Source organism: Leuciscus leuciscus (genome assembly GCF_965113295.1).
Source record: "Leuciscus leuciscus genome assembly, chromosome: 14".
Classification (NCBI taxonomy): Eukaryota; Metazoa; Chordata; class Actinopteri; order Cypriniformes; family Leuciscidae; genus Leuciscus; species Leuciscus leuciscus.
The window spans coordinates 21179151-21198267 of NC_138738.1; the positions used below are offsets into that span (position 1 = coordinate 21179151).

At 36.3% G+C, this 19117-nt stretch overlaps 1 protein-coding gene across 4 annotated transcripts; it reads right to left on the bottom strand.

The window, feature by feature from the left end:
• Positions 1–61: 61 nt before the first annotated feature.
• Positions 62–18656, bottom strand: pik3r6 (phosphoinositide-3-kinase regulatory subunit 6). Of its 4 annotated transcripts, none has more exons than XM_082136808.1 (20): positions 18491–18656; positions 15819–15917; positions 15191–15280; positions 13635–13726; positions 13145–13213; positions 12408–12540; positions 12141–12207; positions 10942–11125; positions 10366–10510; positions 9965–10051; positions 8448–8907; positions 6649–6748; positions 6370–6492; positions 5324–5431; positions 4940–5042; positions 4737–4804; positions 4426–4516; positions 4256–4308; positions 1891–1997; positions 62–1393 (listed from the first exon to the last, which is right to left on the bottom strand). In XM_082136808.1, exons 2-20 carry the CDS (start codon positions 15862–15864, stop codon positions 1237–1239), a joined length of 2283 nt encoding a protein of 760 aa, XP_081992934.1. In that variant the 5' UTR covers positions 15865–15917; positions 18491–18656; the 3' UTR covers positions 62–1236. The 4 variants fall into 4 exon arrangements, with proteins under 4 accessions (XP_081992934.1, XP_081992933.1, XP_081992932.1 ...); XM_082136807.1 differs by having other exon boundaries at positions 15819–15920; XM_082136806.1 differs by lacking the exon at positions 18491–18656 and adding an exon at positions 16875–17343.
• Positions 18657–19117: the final 461 nt, after the last annotated feature.

Consider the following 19117-nt stretch of genomic DNA (forward strand, 5'->3'; position numbering starts at 1 on the left):
TCAGGGTTCCTTCAAGTTTTGTGCAGTATCATAATAACGCTTCTTCTTCTTCTTAAAAATATACGTTTGTTTCTATTTTATTTGTGGTAAAAGTTTTATACATCGTAACTGTGTGAATAAATCCGGATCCAAGCTTATTGCAGGGTTTTGCAGGTTTTTTTCCAGTCATTTGAAAATGCTACATTTATTTTTAACATATGCATTTGCAAATTCAAATTACAATATTTACAAAACCAGAGGTCAAATCAATAACTGTGCAAAATGTTGGCATGGATGAATTCCATAAAAATAAAAGATATAGAGCTCAATTAGTTTGGCTAATTATATTATTGAGATTATATTTGTTCTTCAAAAGATATGGAAACTGGAAGACTGGGAAGACAAAAACAAAATACTGTACAGACAATCATGTGAGGAAGTCAGATCAAAATATTTGCACCAATAATTGTTGAAAGAAAGATTTTCACTCATGACCAGCTTAATGCACAACACAACCTTTCAAAGATTGAACCATTTGTGTAACAATAGTGCTGTTCTACACATCAGTCACATAGACAATAAGAAACATTTATATCCACTATACTTTATCATTTTAAACATAATGTTGTTGACGCTGAAAAACATGTAATTCTCATGAAACTCCAAATGTAAACAAATATCATCACCAAATGTCATCAAACATGTATCAAAGAAGTGCAAATCATGGGGGTCGATTAAGGTACTGTAATGTCAGTTTCTCTGAAACACTTGGTCAAATGGCATTCAGTGTGCAGACTAACTACTGCACATTATTTCTGCATTATATTGTAATAAAACATAATTTTTCTGGTGGAAAATCCTAATAAAAGACTTGGCAAAACTTGGCGTGGAGAATTCTCTCTTTCACATGCACTTTTTACACATTAAGGAACAGGTTCATTGTTAATGCAGAGAACAAGGTCAAACAAGTTCAAGTAACTCTTAAGTCTTTGAGAAACTCAATACCATGACTACATTTAGTGTTAGTAAGTTAGCCGAGTTGCAGATTAAAATACTTCCTGGATTGATCAACTTGTGATTCACAAATGAAAGTACATAATGCAGTAAAACCTGCTTGGTGAAGTGTCTTAGCTGATCATTTGATCACATACAGACACTACTGAATAGTGCATTGTTTAAAACACAATACACATATTGCAAGAGTCCAGAACTAGCCTTTATGTTTGCAGCAACCTCTCTCTCCTGATCTTTGATCATTTAGTCGATTATTCCCGCAAACGTGTTAATAGGCAAAGGCAATCCTTTGCTCATGTATTTGCTTAGTCCAGCATCGATGTCGTCCTCTGTCATGAACTTTGACTTTAAGGATTTTTGAATATAATATCCAGGGTCTCGACATGGAGAGACCTCAATGCTGTGTTAGAAAATATAATAAAATACAAACAAATCAATACCACTTTAAGACCAGAAAAAGGCCAGTCAGTAAGAGTTGTTAGTACACTTTTATTCAGCAAGGATGCAATAAATTGATCAAAAGTGACAGTAAAAATGCACGTTGTCACACAAATTTCTATTTCAAATAAATGTTGTTCCTTTAAACTTTAGTTTGAACCGTTTTAACCTTGGTGTTTGATGTTTCTTGAGCACCAAATCAGAATATTTAAATGATTTCTGAATTATCATGTGGCACTGAAGATTCAGATTTGCCATCACAGGAAAAAATTAATTGTAATTAAATTGTAATAATACTTCATAATATGACTTGTTTTACTGTATTTTCAATCAAATAAATGCAGCCTTGTTGCGTAAGAGGCTTCTTTCAAAAATATTAAAAAAACGTACTGACCCCAAAACTTTAAACAGTGTAGGTGATTGGATTAAAATTATGATAATTTGAGCAGAATTTCTCACCTCTCAACGTTCATAAATTTCCTTCGAAAGTCTTTGTCCAAACGCACTGTGAAAGTTGATTTGTCTGGCGTCTTCAATTTAAAATTGCATGTTCTGATCTTTGTCTCCTTATAACAAAAATAACAGCATAAATGTCCAAACTTAATCAGGTATAATTAGCATTTCCTACTCTAAAAAACACTTCACAATTGCAGTCCAACAATGTAAAACATCTTAGCGTTACGTATGTACATATGTATTACGCGTTCTCGCGGAACCTGGTGTCTGAGGCACATGTAACATCAAGCCAATCATTGGCCGACGCAGTGTGATGGCGTCACAAGGTGCACCTTATTATAAGAAGGGCGCCTGACAACACATCAGATTTGTATTTTCAGAAAAAAAAACACACAGGCATGCCCAAAGCATGGAAACATAGTTGGTATTGTTGTCCCCATAGCTTCAGAATCTGATCCAGTGTCTCGTTCCCTTCCCAGGGAACCGGGGTTACATATCTAACCCAAAGACATTCCTTTTCGAGGGAACTCAATGATGCGTCAGATTCTGACTCTATAGGGACGTCAACACCAACTACCCTTTGCTGACCAATGCCCTCTTGTAGTTAGAACCAATCTAGCAACATAGGTCTAGGCACTAACTCGAAGTCCTCAGCCCTGAGCCAATAATGTGTCAGAGGGTGAGTGTTACACCCCTTGATGGCTCCCAGTAACTAGTATAGCAATGTAAGGAAAAGCCCTGACGTTTCTATGACCAAATATAATGAGGATCTCAAACTAGTCTGAGCCATGCTCCAGGTGAGTCTAGATCCCTTAGAGCAGAGCTACCAGTAAATCCACATAGCCTTGGCTTAAGTCCATGACCCACATCTAGATAGGCTAGCCATAACCAATAGGCTGGGGCAATGAGAAGGAGCATAACCTTGATTAATATCCAGTCCTAGAGAAGGTGACAGACAAGAGAGTATAACAACTATTATTCAGCCATCTCAATCATCTATCCAGCTCTACTTCTGAGATTGAGTACCTACATAAACCGACCCAACAAGTGGAGCGACTAACCCATTCTGTACTCATGAATACTAAACCAAGCTTAGCTTACTTTCCTTCAAGGTAAGGAGTGGTCCCAATCTCAGTTTAGGTCACCCCAATACTAACATAATTGAGGGGCCACAAGTGGCAGGTTCAACCTGATGCCATTCCCTTCTTAAGTTTTAGTTTGAAAGCAACCTCCTGCAACCCAAGAAGGGCAGATGGGGTTTGGGGTGTTGGATGTGGAGACTGGAAGAAAGGGAAGAAAAACAAGAAAAGGTACAAAATGCGGTGAGAGCTATTACAGCACCTCTGCTCTTCACTCCTCGGAGGGGAGTCTCGGGCAGCCACACTCGCCTTCTGCTCCTTTCTCCAGGAACTTCTTCCTGGTGAGGAACCAGCCGATTTAAGAGGAGACTTGACCCGGCGAGGGATATACTTCCCAAAGGCGGCCAGACTGTGTTCTCGCCAAAAGTCCAGAGGGCTATACAGGGGAATCAAGGAGGACCATTTTATCACTCTCCCTGATGCCTGACAAATTAAATCATAGATGCCTCTCCATCGCTACCATAGCCATCATAGACCAGCCAATGGAGCGGGCCACATGCTTGGTGGCACGAAGAGCTAGATCTGTGGCTATACACAGTTCAGAGACTGTACCAGCAGATCTGCCTGGTAGGCCTGCAGTACTGCCATAGTGTGCAAAGCTCCACCAGTTTGACCAGCCACTGCATACATTATGCCCACCAGCCTGAATGTTGCCTGACATGGTTTAGAGGGCAAAACAGGAGCCTTCAGCATTTTGAGGATGTCCCCGGATGCATTCTCCTATTACCCTGCTCACACAGCCCCTCCACATTCGAATAACTAACTACGCGAGCAGAGTATGGATGTCCCCACGAATCTGACACCTCAGTGTGCAGGTCTGGGAGATTATGGTTAATCTAAGCGACCATCTGCAGTCTCGTGTTTCGAGCCGGACCAGTCCAGTCTTAGCCAGGCTGTGGCATGAGTCATAAGCTCCAATAGCTCATCGTATTCATTGCTTTGCTGCATGAAGCAGGAAACAGATCTTTTAGATATATCCATCTCAACTGACAACACGTCTCATTTGTCAGAATCAGAGGCGAGCAATGAGTCCTCGTTCACCGCAGAAGAAGCAGCTGAGCAGGCTAGACTGATTTATGCTTGTCTAACCAGCATAGCCAAGCAGAGCATCAGCATACCAGTATCCCAAGCTGACAGCCAGCACAATATTTTCCATTCTATTCTCTCAAAATTGTTTTAAAAAACAGTTTTCTCAGTTTGTACAGTTTCTAAGGTTTAGCCAGACTTACCGTGTTACTCTTTGGTTTTGTGTCATTGAAAGTAACTGTGAGACAGTTGAGATCTACAAATGGAAAGAAAAAAATAGTCATTGATTTAAATTTATTTAGGTTTTTAATTTAAGTTGATCTAAATTGATTAACAAAAACAAATACATTTCATTAAAATAAATTTACTTTACCTTCAGTTTTGTTTTCTGGTATTGCTGAAATCTGGGCGCCAGTGGTTCTGAGAGAGAACCCTTTTTCAACCTCCCTGTTGCTTAGAGACACCTAAAAGGAATGTGAAGGTCATATGAGGTAAACTAACATTTGCTGGTCATTTACTTTTTAACTCTAGAAAAAAATCTAGAATGCCTCTTTGAAACTATAAAAATGTGACTCACTGGAAAACCGACAATTCAGGACAGTCACATTGTGTGTGACTACATGAAAATACTGTTTAAATACTTCGATAATTATATAAGCATAGACAGCATTTAGTCACACTCACTTTTAAGTAGCTAAAGGAGATCAGAGCCCCACACAGCTCAGCAGGCATCTTCTTCTGTTTGGCAGTGTCTGAGGGAAGAATGTGGGCTCTAAATATTGGACGAATAAACCACTGGCTTTTTTGTGTGTGCCAATGACTATACTTATCCTGACTTTTGTTGCTGAATACAGTTAAAAAGTTAAAAATGCAAGTCTCTCACACACCTTTTTGTGCTACTTGGGCCATTTTGAAGTCTGGGAAATCCACTTCCAGGTCTGTGACAAAAACTTCTTCCAAAGCTTCTTTGGACTTGTTGGAAAAGTAAATCTGCACAAGTAGAACAGAAAATAAAAACAAGACTGTTATGTTATAGTTCAGAAAGTGTTCTATATTCAACAGCTTGGCATTCTGGGCAAACTTGTGGCTCATTATGAAACAATATCGATAACTCTTTATGCTTTCTCTTCTCTCAAACTGCTTTCACAACCTTTATGCTTATTTTTTATTGTGTATTTACTGCGAACTACTAAATTACACCTTATTCTCATTGCATCATAGCTGAAAAAAGCTGACTACATAAAACATTACTAAAAGTCATTCATTCTCACCTTGATGTAGTAAATGTTGAAGTACACTGGCTGCTGTCCCATTCGGACGTAGTACGAGATGATGTCAGCTAAGAAAAGGTCAGATTCATGTGGTTTACCACTGTTGGCCTGGAAAAGTAAAAATAAAACATGGCAGAACCATTTGCATGTAAAGTTATTTATAATTTAAAGTTATATTGACAACATTTACTGGGACTGATGTTATTGACTCTTGTGAAAAAGAAGTGCGGTAAATTGTATGGAATGTGCGCTTGTAATATACTTAATATACTTTAAAAACTGTACTTGCAGATAATATTTATGAAATGAAAAGCCACTTCTATGACAAAGTTTATTTACACACTTAAGTAAACCTTTAAAAGGTGCACTTTAGCCATATTTCCAAGACTATAAAAGTAGGTTACACTTTGTTTCGAAGGTCCACTTTTAGACATTCTACTTCAATGTCTTAAAAAGTTGATGTATTTATAATACATTTAAACTATAATATATTTAATTTAATTTAATTTAATTTAATTTAATTTAATTTAATTTAATTTAATTTAATTTAATTTAATTTAATTTAATTTAATTTAATTTAATTTAATTTAATTTAATTTAATTTAAGATGCAATTAAGAACCCGGAAACATTACATTCAGTCTGCACTTTCGAATATTCTTTAAAGTAAATTATTTTCATAATGAGTAGTGTTTTTGTTTTTTTAGAAGTAAGGGGATGTTTAAATATGTGTCATGAGTACTGTGACATAAATATATTTGGGATTAAATTATGTCAGTTGTTCACAAATTTCTTTATAAGCAATAAACAACCTAACAAATTAAAACAAACATATAAGCTAAAATGCCAATTAAGTGTTCTTCACAATGAACAGTTGCTGGCTTTGCATTTATACAAGGAAATGACTGAAAAGAAAAATGCCTGAAAGAGAAACTTTCAAACTTCCTCATTCCATTCTGACTGGCATCACTTGCTAAAAATACATGACCATATATTTGTACCCAAGAATGGCTAATATGCTAAATATCTGCCTATCTTTTCACATACCGTTCTCGCAAGATCAGGAATCATCTGTCCAAGACTACAGACATTGCAGTCATACCACGGATCCACCATTCCAAGATAAGAGCCCAGAGCACAGAAGTTACTGCTTGCAGAGGGCACGGTCACCTAAAACAAAAGTTATATAAGATCATGCTAGTTATGCTAAAATGGAAGGTATTTTTAAAACTTTTTTTCATACACTAGTAAACTAATCACAGGTATCCATCACAGTACACTTACCACACGTGAACCTAAAGAGAAAAAGTGTATAATTATTTGTACCTTTACAGGGGAGGTTGCAGACGACTGCCGAGCAACAGGGATGTAGTACATCTGTAGGCTGACTTTCGTAGTCAGAAACCGTCTCCTGGCTTCCCGTTTCCTGTGAAGCAAAGTCAAACAATTGTCATCGACAGTGTTTTAGAAAAAGGAAACTTACTGATAACTTCCTCATTATAAGAACAGATAATTAAGAGGCTTCTTCAATAAACAGTAACAATAACTGAAGTGATCTGTTTATAGGGTCTTTACACTATGTTTACTCTATAACAACCATAGAAATCAAGTCACCTTTAATCTGCAGTATATATGAATGTTGTTACTGTTTTAAGCCATTTTTAGGACTATTAGCTTGTCCCCTTCCAATCAAATTGTATAAAAAATATCAGGGAGAACTGTCCTGATATCATTATGGTCAAAGAGCCTCATTAAAAGAATAAAATTACTGAAGAGAAAACCTTAATAAGTAGTTTGGCAAAATCTTTTATTATAATTTCTTAGGAGAAAAAAATATTTGAATATTTGAAAAAATGTGGTGCAAACAACAAAATCGTGTGGTGCAAACAACTTTCAGAAACATGCGGAAAAATATCATTCAGGAAATTATATTATAGGTAGGACCACACAGCTTATTAATATTTAAAAAAATCAGAGACAAGTGGTGTGACTGACTTTTTTTTTTCTTTCTTTTTTATGTTTTAAACTAGATATTTCGGTAACACTTTAGAATACTGTTTTGCATTAATGAACAACTACACAGGAACAAATGAGTAATGCACCATTAACATTCTAGTAACTATTATTAACTAACAAGAAACTCTGATTAATGAATTAGTAAGTATCAGTACTTAGTAAAATGTGGTAGTTCACTATTAGCTAATCAAAAACTACTACTTTATTATTGTTATTATTATAATAGATATTGCAGTGTCTTGTTAATCCTCCAGAGGGGTTTAAGTGTGTGTGGGGTGGGGTGGTTTGTCTAGATCTTGTCTGAATTCACATGTTTTTTCTTTTCTTTTTTTCTTGTTTTTCTTCCTACTGTTTTGTCTATCATTCAGAGTTAAATGTGGGGATTTGAGAAAGTCCAGATAATGTTCCCTTGACTGTATTGCTCTGTTTTTTGTTGTTTTTTACTGTCTGTGTAATAATAAAACCATAATAAAACAATAATAAAAATAAAAAACGTACTTTTTTCATACCTTTTTTCAAAGTACTTTTTTTCATACCTCCCAGAGGACTATCAGTACTATACAGGTTCATAGTAAATGTGCATAATGTATAATTAATTCTAACGTGAAGATCATGGTAACCCTCTATAATGACTCAAGTATTACCAAATCCTTCAGAAGGAATTACTAATGATTTGGATTAGTATTCTAAAGTGAAAAACATGACAACTTCCAAATATTGACTGTAGTCATTGTAAGCTTTTGAGGTTTTGGATAGTAATGACTCAAGTATTACCAAATCCTTCTAAAGGAACTACTAATTATCTGGATTAGTATTCTAAAGTGAAGATCATGGTAAGTGTTAATTAACTCAAGTGTTACTTAATACATCAGAAGGAATTACAGTCCAAAACCTTACAAAAACCTTACAATTCAAATAATTAGTCATTCCTTCTGAAGGTTACCATGATCTTCACTTTAGAATTAATTATAAATTATTCATGTTAATTATGAACCTGTATATAGTAGTTCTTAGTAGACATGGAGGTTTTCTTTTCTTTATCATAGAGACTCTCGTATGTCTTTGACCCAAATAATAACAAATATCACAGATGACATTTTGTCTCTTACCTAAACAAGTAGTACGCCCTGGCTAGCCTTCCCACTGCCCGGTCATCTCCCATCACCACTATTTTAGCAGTGTAGTCCCGTTCTTCTTTGGGCAAGGTGGTCCCACTGTTTCCTGCTCTCCTCTGCAGTGTGCCACTGTTGCCAGCTGTGCCCGTCTCCTCCAGTGCGTCCTGCATCAGAGCCATGCTGTCAGTGACCGACGGCTTCACCTTGATTCCTCCACGCCGTGAGAGCCGCCCACTGGTGCTTTCAGACTTTGAGCTTCCTCCAGTAAATTCCATGTCAGAAGCCTCGGGTCCCTGCATGTCACGCTCTATACCGCTGTCCGTCGACATGACAGAGTGCCGTGGCATCTCTGAGTTGAGCTCTGTGTGGAGGTCCGACATATAGAACTCATCTGGGTTAAGAGAGAGGTTTTCACCGTAGGATCCGGAACGGATGAATTTGGCCAGTTCTCTCCCTGTGACAGACACGATGAAAGGATATGTTGTATTTTAGTGAACAGCCTCATCTCAGTAACTCTCGTGGGTTTGGATGAGTTCATGTGTTCTAGGATCTATTTTTATGTGACCTAACCCTGAAAAATTGTGTTTGTTGCAGTAATCTAATGCAGACTGTTTTATTCTTTTTAGGCTTCCTGAAAAAAACTTTTAAAAAACTACTGTGTAATAACTCAAATATATACTTCTAGATTACCAGATTCGCCAAGATACTAAAATCTGCAATCTAAGAAATTCAAGTTTCTTAGATTCTAAGAAATTAAAAATGTATCTTCTGTTAAAAATGATCATAACACATTACAACACAACATTATTGTATTAATGGAGAAAATATTATTTTAGAGTATGTATTTACACTAAGTGCCCATCTTGTGTGGCAAAGACAATTTACATTAACTTACATTCACATTAACAAAAGAAACCAAATCAGTAGCGGGGTCAGTGGTGGACACTCAATTTCGATTTTTACATGACTGATCCAAGTTTGAATCCCATTTTTATCTATTTTCCCATTGCATACCAGCTCGGAAAGGTGTTCATTTTAAATACAAGTGTAAATAAAGCAATAATGGGTATTTAATAGCAGGAATAAAGTGTTTAATGGGCATGTAATAGGCCTATAATTGAAACTGGATGTGATATCTCATCGATCGGACAGGCCGGCACATCGACTGCAATGTGTGCAGCTCATTTTGTTACAATGCTCAAAAACGTGGCTCCCTTCCTGGACTTTTGAGACACCTTTACTGATCAGCAGGTTCAATATAGTTAGGGGTAGGTGTAGGGGTAGGCTTTAGAGATAGGGCAAGTAAAGTCCAGATAAGGCAGCATTAATTTATGATTTTGATAAATATGCACTGAATATGTTGTTATACATACTATTTTATACACTGTGCAAATGGAGACAAATGCTTAGTGCAAAGAAAAGTGTACATATTACACTTGCAATATTGTCTTGTAACATTATTAGTGCAAATAGCCACTTCCAAAATATTTGAGTAAATGAATCCCACTCACAGAGCTCCTCCTCCTCCCACCACAGATGGAAACTAATCTCCGGATTGGGAAGTGGAACATCGCACAAGGAGCCATGGGACAATAGACCTGAAACCCAAAACCGTCACAATGACACCACAAACAAATCCTGCTTCCTGATCCGGCAAACACATCTGATATCAAAAGGAAAAATAACAAAATATCTAGTTCTAGATCTTTTTTTAGAGAAGATATTTTAGAAAAAGCTATTTTGGTACAGATGGAGTCTGTCAAGAGTGTTTATTTGTGTTTGTGAGACAGAGTATAGATAAGAATATAGAAAGAATGTAGAATAGAATAGAATAGAATAGAATAGAATAGAATAGAATAGAATAGAATAGAATAGAATAGAATAGAATAGAATAGAAGTAGGTGTAGTGCACCTTTGTTGGTGTCACAGAGGATCTGTGAGTATAACTCTTGTAGTTTCTGTCTGATCTGACCCTGTCCACCTCTGTTCACATCTGTGCTCTGTTCTACTGTGGCAAGAACTTCATTGAAGTATGACTCCACGTCCTGGTCCAAGTCCTGTCATAAGCACAGACACATAGATAATCAGACACACAAACACATAGACACACAGCATGAAATCACACGTGCAGATGCACACACAACATATAGCCATAATTCAGACAGACACATATGGGATGTCCTGTGGATGTCCTGTTGCTGCTTTGAGTTTTCTGAAAACAAACTGCAGACAGAGACAGAGAGATGCTGACCTGCAATAAATGTTCGCCCTTTGTCTCCATCATTGTGTAGTCTAACAACTAAAATTATAGAGTTTTTCGACTGTAATACAGAAGTTAAATGTAGGTACAGGCAATTTCCCCTTCATTTAGAAATAATTCATGCTTTCTCTTCAAATAAACTTTTCAGTAAAGGGTCAGTTTTTGTGGTTCACAAAAACTTGACTATGCTAGTCCAAAACTTCAGCTTTTCTAAATAAAATGACCAACCTGCAGCGCATCATTGAGAGAGGGTCCGTGACAATCATCTCCCAGTATCGCCTGAATACTGTGCTGCACCACACAGCGCATCATGCTCAACGGGGTCCGGACCAATCCTTGAGCCTCAATGTCAGCCTTCAGGACAGTGCTGAGAGACTCGGAAAACACCGCAGGATCCGCAAACACAAACACCCTGAACACAGAATATAGCCAATCAAACCTCACGGATACAATTCAGTGAAACTAAACATTCTGATTCACTTCTGCCTGGGCTGACATAAGGTTTATTTGATAAAGCTTCCTGCTGACTTCAGCAGCCAAATCAACCCTGTAGAATGGAAGCAATTTATTACCAGTGCAAAACAATCAGCAACTGGGTTAACAGGCTTTAAAATATCTGGATGCACAACATATTAAAAACTGCTGACTTTACAAATAATTAATCTTCTAGTTTTCACCTTCTATTCCTATGTTACGTGGGGTTCTTTAGAAAAGGGCACACCTTTGTTTTAATCTAACCAATCAAATTAGTATTATCTTTTTAATAGACAGCCTTGACAACAGTTGTTTCCTTATTAATTTCTAGCTTTACACATTTAGATAGCCTTCCAAAAAACGGAAAAATCTGGTTGTACAAGTTTCAACAATTAGTAAGCACAGAAACTCCACTCATTTAACTTGAAATGTATATAGAAATGAACATTACCCAATATTAACAAATGCTATAAAAGTATTATTATTTCATATTAGCGTGTACTATTGCTCATGTTGCATTAATGTTAAAGAAAACATGAAATTGAAATGAACAGTTTGTATTTGTTTATAGAATGTTGCTGTAAAAAGATAAGAAAGAAAGACGCTCCAGAAATGTGACACTAACATGAAACGTTTGCAGCAACTACCCGACAATGATTCAACCAGCTCCGATGGACAAAAACAAGTCACGCCCTACATTTTTTATCATTGTAGAAACTTCTTTTGTTAAACGATGTGTCTGTTTGTGCAAGATAAAACACACTCTTTTTAAAACAAGGTTTAAATAAGTGTTTAATAGTTTTTAGGGTCACTATAGGTCAATGAAATATATTAGCAGTTGTGTGATAATGATGATATAGCCCTCACGCAAAAGGTTGCAAATAAGGAAAGGCACTGAATACACATAACAACTGTTATGTTTTAAGTTTTGCTAAGGTATGAAAGGGACTCACCTCTCCTGGGGATAGTGTTCATTTTTTAGATTTTGTTCTGCAAGTATCCTTTTCTGATACAAAAGGCCTATGAGAAAAGAAACAAGACAAACTCAAGCAAGAATGTACTTCAGACTCGTAGGGATCATCTTTTTGGTTTACAACTTGATTGACTGATAAGTTTGTTTGTTTTTTGGCTGCAAAAAAACAAGCCAAAATCAACACCAAAATCAAGAGAGATGAGAATGTTTGTCATATTTTGTCTGAAGATTTAAAAAGGGGACTAACCTGGAGCTAATCGTTCTGCTTTCATTTGCCCAGCATAACTGAAGCCCACAGTACAGTACGGCTGAGGCAGAGTCAACAACCTCTTGCAGAAGTCATAAACTCTTTTATAGAGGTCATCAGGAATGTATACTGTCTGCAAAGAAACACATGGGTGTTCATGCAGGGTGTTAGTTAAGCAGTTTCGTTGAACTGACCAAATTTAGAAATGAGAATGTGTGATTTTTGGTACAGAGTTTGAGACTTATATACAAAAATCACATCTGAACAATCATGTGTGCCAATGTCTATAACAGTGCTTCTTAACTGGTTAGTCTGTTCTGATGTTTGCTAAATGCAAATACAAAATGTAATCAACCATACAATCATTGTTAGTTTACGATGGCGTGCATTTTATAAATAACATATATATATATATTGTTGTAGACGTCAAAAACTGTGTCTCCAATCAAACTCTTTTAGTGCTATAATATGGTAAGCACCAATACAATTAAAATGTCCTATTCATTGTGCGTCAAGTAAAGTTTTTTTTTTCCAGTTTAGATTCAGTTTATGGTAATAACACATTTCCATGTTAATTTTATTTATATCAAATTTTGTGCCATAAACAATTTGACTGTGTTGGATCACCACTTGATGTAAAATCTGGATCATATGGAGCAAATCCAGTTTAGAATCACTTGTTTAAAAGAAAAATAAAGGAACGTAAAAGGTATAAAAGTATAGCCAATTTTTCTTACCTGCATCACAGCATAGATGAGTGTATTAAGCAGAGGAATGAGATGTTTCTTGCAGTCAATTCTTTCAGCCTACGTACAAAAAGGTTCGAAAAACACAGAAAATCATGTTTACCATCTATTCATCCGGTCATTCACAAAATTCTGTAAATCCTCACAGCCTACAGCTGTCCTTTGTGGGTTTAAATTATGTTAATCATTATTAATTATGAGATAACTAACTAAAAATAGTTAACTGTTATTATAATTAATCAAATTTCTTCTTTTTTTTTATTTTTTTTTTTTATTCCAGCAGCAACAGATAATCAGGTGTTTCAGGCAGGTATTTCAAGTAACCAATGTTCTCATAATAAACACTATATGGTCATTTCTTAAAGTAATAGCATTTATGTTATACTCATTAAACATGATTAAACTGTTGTGTCAATCACTAAAATGGGAATTACACTGCAGCATACTAACAAGCATTATGCCATAGAAACTGGTGACTCACTCTTTCTAGTTCCTTGATGGCCACCCTCACCAGAGCCAGACTCCTGACAGAACTGGCTTGCACTTTCTTGTGTAATGTCCATCTCAGCATTCCTGCAGAATGAACAAACATGAACAGTTCAGACCGAGCTAGAATATGTATTTGTCAGATTTTGTGTATTGATATTGTCACTCAAACCTGGCACACGAGTTGTTCCATGATATCAATGTTTAAAAAGTAGTGGGACTTGTTGACATGAAATTTATATATAGGCTAACATAAACAGATGACACTACTGATTAGATTGCAGATCCATTTATTGCTGACCTTATTGCATATGTATTTGTAGGAGTTTCCTTTTTAGATTAAACATTTATGGGAGCATTGGGAGGAAAATAAATGAATCATGCAACAAGATTTACTAAGGTTTGCGCTCGTCAATTTGCGCCATTATTTATAGCCCACCAAAAAATGACAAGTGACTATAAAAAAGCATTTAGCTTTGGATCAGATGTCAGGCAGAATGTATAGATAGAAACAAAGAAACAAACAATCCAACAAAAATATTGCTGAGAGGGCTATAATCTTGATAGACTTTGATTGGCTGAAGATAATGTGTGTGTTAAAGGGTTAGTTCACCTAAAAAAAGAAAGAAAATTCTGTCAGTAATTACTCACCCTCATGGTATTCCAACCCCGTAAGACTTTCGTTCATCTTCGGAACACAAGTTAAGATATTTTTGATTAAATCTGAGAGCTGTCTCACTGCTCCATAGGCTTCTCTGTAATTGAAACTTGCCGGCCCAGAAAGTTAATAAAGACATTGTTAAAATAGTTCAAGTGATTACAGTGGCTCAACCTTCAGTTTATCAAGCGACGAGAATACTTTTTGTGCGCAAAAAACAAACAAAAATAACAACTTTATTCAACTATTCATTTTCTTCTGTGTGGGCCTCTGAGTGAGTTCACATAGTGTAACAGCGCAGCGCTTCTGGGTTGTACGTCAGAACATAGGCTCACTATTGGCCAGCATCACACACATGACCAGCGTCGGCCAATAGTGAGCCTACGTTCTGACGTACAACCCAGAAGCGCTGCACTGTTACACTACGAGGCCCACACAGAAGAAAATGAATAGCTGAATAAAGTCATTATTTTTGTGTTTTTTGCGCACAAAAAGTATTCTCGTCGCTTGATAAACACTTGAACTATTTTAAACATTGTCTTTACTGACTTTAAATTACAGAGAAGCCTATGGAGGAGTAAGACAGCTCTCAGATTTAATCAAAAATATCTTAATTTGTGTTCCGAAGATGAACGAAAGTCTTACGGGGTTGGAACAACATGAGGGTGAGTAATTACAGACCGAATTTTCTTTTTTGGGTGAACTAACCCTTTAAACCCAGAGATGTGTTAAAGCAGTGGTTTAGAAACACAAACAGGCCTACTGAACAAACACATTGGCAATGGCGGTTATAAAAAAATTTTCACTGAAGCTACTGGCCATCTAACTGGGTCAGGGTTTAGCCTTTAGGTATATGTGTGTTCTTTTAGTGAGTGCGATCTGTTAAATCCTACCTTTGTTGACAACTGGTTGCTCAGTGTCCATTTCTCTCATAATGGTTAGCAGGCTACGGTAGACTTCGGATTCGATTGCAGCATATTCAGCTTTTTAAAGAGAAGCCAACAACATAAAATTTGAATGCTGATATGTTTATCGAATCACGTGTGTGAAATACACTACTGTTCACTACTGTTTTTAAAGAAATTACTACTTTTATTGAGCAAGGATGCATTAAATTGATCAAACTTTTTTCAACTGTGATAATAACAATAAGAAATGTTAATTGAGCATCAAATGACACTGAAGAATGAAGAAATGGCTGGTGAAAATTCAGCTTTACCATCACAGGAATAAATTACATTTTAAAATATATTAAAGCAGTCATTTTAAACTGTAATAATATTTCACAATATGACTTGGTTTTACTGTATTTTTTTTAACAAATAAATGCAGCCTTGGTCAGCATGAGAGACTTCTTAAAAAAATGTTTTTTATATCTTAAAAAACCCAAACTTTTGAATAGTAGTGTACATTTAAAATGGATACAAATGGATAATCAAATATTAACATAAAAATTTCTCACGAAGTACCCATTCTTATTTATAATAGACTATGAGTTTCTCCAAAAGGTGCAAGTCTCACCTGCAGAGTCCATATTAATACTGCTAGGATTTCTCCAAGATGCCATAATGTAGCTTGGTCCTTACATAATGAGGTAAAAGGAAATAATCACCACTGTGACTGCTGACACAAAGACAAGCACAAATTATACGGAACGTTATTGCATAAAATCAAGAGAAAATAAGAACACTATACATTGAAAATTGACTTAAGAGCATTCAAGCATTCAAAAATCATAATTTGCGGAACACAGAAGAACATATTTTGAATAGGCTAACGCTAGGGTCCAAACTTTCATTGTATGACATTTTCCAACAATTATATATATAAATATTTTTGTGTTCCACAGGCAAAAGAAATGTATGCTGGTTTGGAATGACATGAGCATGAATAATTGGTTTCCTAAAATAACCATTTAACGTGCTGGTCATATCAATGTGACTCACTCTTCTATTTTCCACTTTATGATGCTAAGAGTTTTCAACATATTTTTCAGCTTATAAACACAGTAGGTAACATCAAGTTATTTAGAGCATGATAATTTTCACTCTGTGTTAACAGTGAACTCTTTACTGTAATTTATAGTTAAAGCTGTTTACCAAAAAGCAAACACACACACACACACACACACACACACTCACACACAAGACACAACCATGCCTAACAGACTCAGGTGCACTTTTACCCACTACTGAGTAACTGTTAGGCTACACAAGAAAACTTCCTCTTCATTTCACCCTCTCAGATACGGTTTACAACTGACCAGCAACTAACTGCTCCACTTCTGAGACACTTTTAAGTCACAACAGAATCTACTTCCAAGAAAAAAAGAGTGAGGAAATGAAAAAGCAGTGGAAAAAAAACCCAACAGTAGTACTACGAAAAATAAATAACTGGAACTAAACAAAGGGGCCTTTTTCAGTGACCGACACAGCACGTAATTATGCAACTTTCCGATAGCTTGGTTTCTCACTTGCTGAACTCAAAGTCACATTTCGCTACCTTCAGTAAGCTGCAACTGTCTGTTAGGGAAATAAAATGTTGAAGTTCAAGAGAAAAAAAAGTTTACTGACTTACCTTTCGGCCTTGTGAGTATATTAATGGACTACATCGTATGGCATGTGTATAAAAAAAACTTGTTCTGGCCAGACAGTCAGAGTGAGAGCTGCACTCTATGTAACACTTCCTCTAACGGCTGCGGCTGATACTGAGGACAAATGCAACTCTGACTCAAAGCTGAGTGAACGCGAGGGAGGGACAAGAAAGAGAGAGAATGAGAGAGAGAGACAGAGTTTGAAGAGGCAAGGCAGAGGAAAGTTTAGAAGGAAGATTAGGGGGAGAAATGTGTGAAAGAAGCGTGCAGGGTGGGTGTGTGGACAAACTTAAGGGAAAGTCCTCTGTAATATGAATGATAAATTAAGCAAATATACTCCAACAACACCTTGAACCTAATTTTGGACAAGTTCAGGCGGAACTTTCTCATATCCAGCCAAGCAACGTGATGCATATGCATGTGCGGTCTGCATAAGCCTAGTGCTGCAGAACGGCAAAACCAGCGTGCAAAGATTAAGCCCCTGATCCTGCACATAAAGGCATTGAACAAGTGAAGAGAAACAGGGTCAAGAGCGCTGTATCAGCACAGAGAGCAGCTCGCTGAACCACAGGCTTCCTGTCGCTCACTTGGCCCTCACTCTAGAGAAAGATGACAGGACCTGACACACATCCTGCCCCCATAAATGTGGGGGCGGACGACACACACGGCTGAGATATTTTTAGTACCAGCCAGGAGGGGAAAAAAAGTTACACTTTTACTTGTACGCTTTAGGTTCAGTCTTACTTAAGATAAGAACTCAACAAATAATAACCTTAAGGTGTGGAGATGAGGGTCTATGACAAATAAAAGCTCAGTAGCATACTGACCTATAATAAGGCCTGTTACAAAAGCATAAAAAGCTGTTTAAGTCATTGTATACATGAATTAAAATTTTAATGCATGTGTGGCTAAATTACTGACAACAATGGGTAGCATTTACAATAAGGTTCGTTAGTCATTAATTAACTTAACATAAACTAAGAATGAACAATACTTCTTCAGCATTTATTAATATTAGTTAATATTAATTTAAACATTTACTAATACGTTTTTAAAATCAAAGGTTGTATTTGTTAACATTAGTTAATGCACTGTGAACTAACATGAACAAACAACGGATAGCTGTATTTGTATTAACTAACATTAACAAAGATTAATAAATAGCTACTGTAACAAATGTATTGCTCGTTGTTAGTTAATGCCACAGTAGTTAATACATTAACTAATGTTAACCAGTGAACCTTATTGTAAAGTGTTATCCAAAAATGAGTGTCATGACAATGGCCCACATTATTCATAAAAAATAAATAAAATAAAATAAAAACGCCAAATTGATTCAAATACAGCAAAGAAAAGGCAAAAATGCATGCAGACAAAATATGTTTAAACAGTAGGCCTAATAAACAGCATGCAAAAACATTTGAAAAAACAACTCTGTGTAACTAACTACACACAAGATGACGATTGACTGCTACAAGAAAAATGTGGGAGGAAACAGTGGCTTAATTCGTGTGCGTGCCGTCTATGCTATGTTAGATGGAGAAAGAATGGATAACAGGTTTATGCAAGACTGTTCGAGTGAATGTTGTGTGTGCAGTACCTGTATATCACTGCCCACTCATTCAAGCTTCGGTGCTGCAGACTTTCCAGTGTCTCAAGAGATGAAATCTGACGGAACTCACAGCCCTGCATCTGAATAGCATCTTTTTTTTTTTCTTTTTTTTTTTGTGCCTATAGTGTTTTCATTTTGAAGCTGAGAAATGCAGACTGTCCTGTTCAAAGAGTGGGTTCATCTGGGCTAGACACTAAGTTCTAAGTTCTGTTACAGGAACAACAACCACTTCCTCTGCATGCTATTTTTAGCTGCTGTGCCCAGCTGTGTAGTACTACGCAGTGTAATGTTAAGCAAAGTAAAAAATATAATTTACATTTCATTTCATTACATTTTTAAATAGAGTCTATTATTATAAAGAAAAATGCTTGTGGCATGCTTAAAGATTTTGCCCAAATAATCAAACTATTCAGTCAGTGGCAGGTAAAAAAGCTAAAACTTGTGATGAACTTAAACACCACCAGACGAACCAGATGTGCTGCATGAGTTTGCACTTTGCACCTCTGAGAACTTTGTACTACCTCAGATAACTGATGGACTTGATAAGTGAAAATGCTTTGATTTTTGCATTTTCCTAATTTAATATAATTGTTTTCTATTGCCAGCAAAATAACA

Bases quoted from the DNA above. Each gene is read 5' to 3' on its own strand.
- pik3r6 (XM_082136808.1), bottom strand. From the start codon at position 15,864: ATGGCATCTTGGAGAAATCCTAGCAGTATTAATATGGACTCTGCAG. The intron at 13,214-13,634 runs GTGAGTCACCAG...TTTTGTACGTAG, and splicing joins CCATCAAGGAACTAGAAAGA to GCTGAAAGAATTGACTGCAA. The intron at 10,511-10,941 runs GTTGGTCATTTT...TGCTTATGACAG, and splicing joins CTCTCAATGATGCGCTGCAG to GACTTGGACCAGGACGTGGA.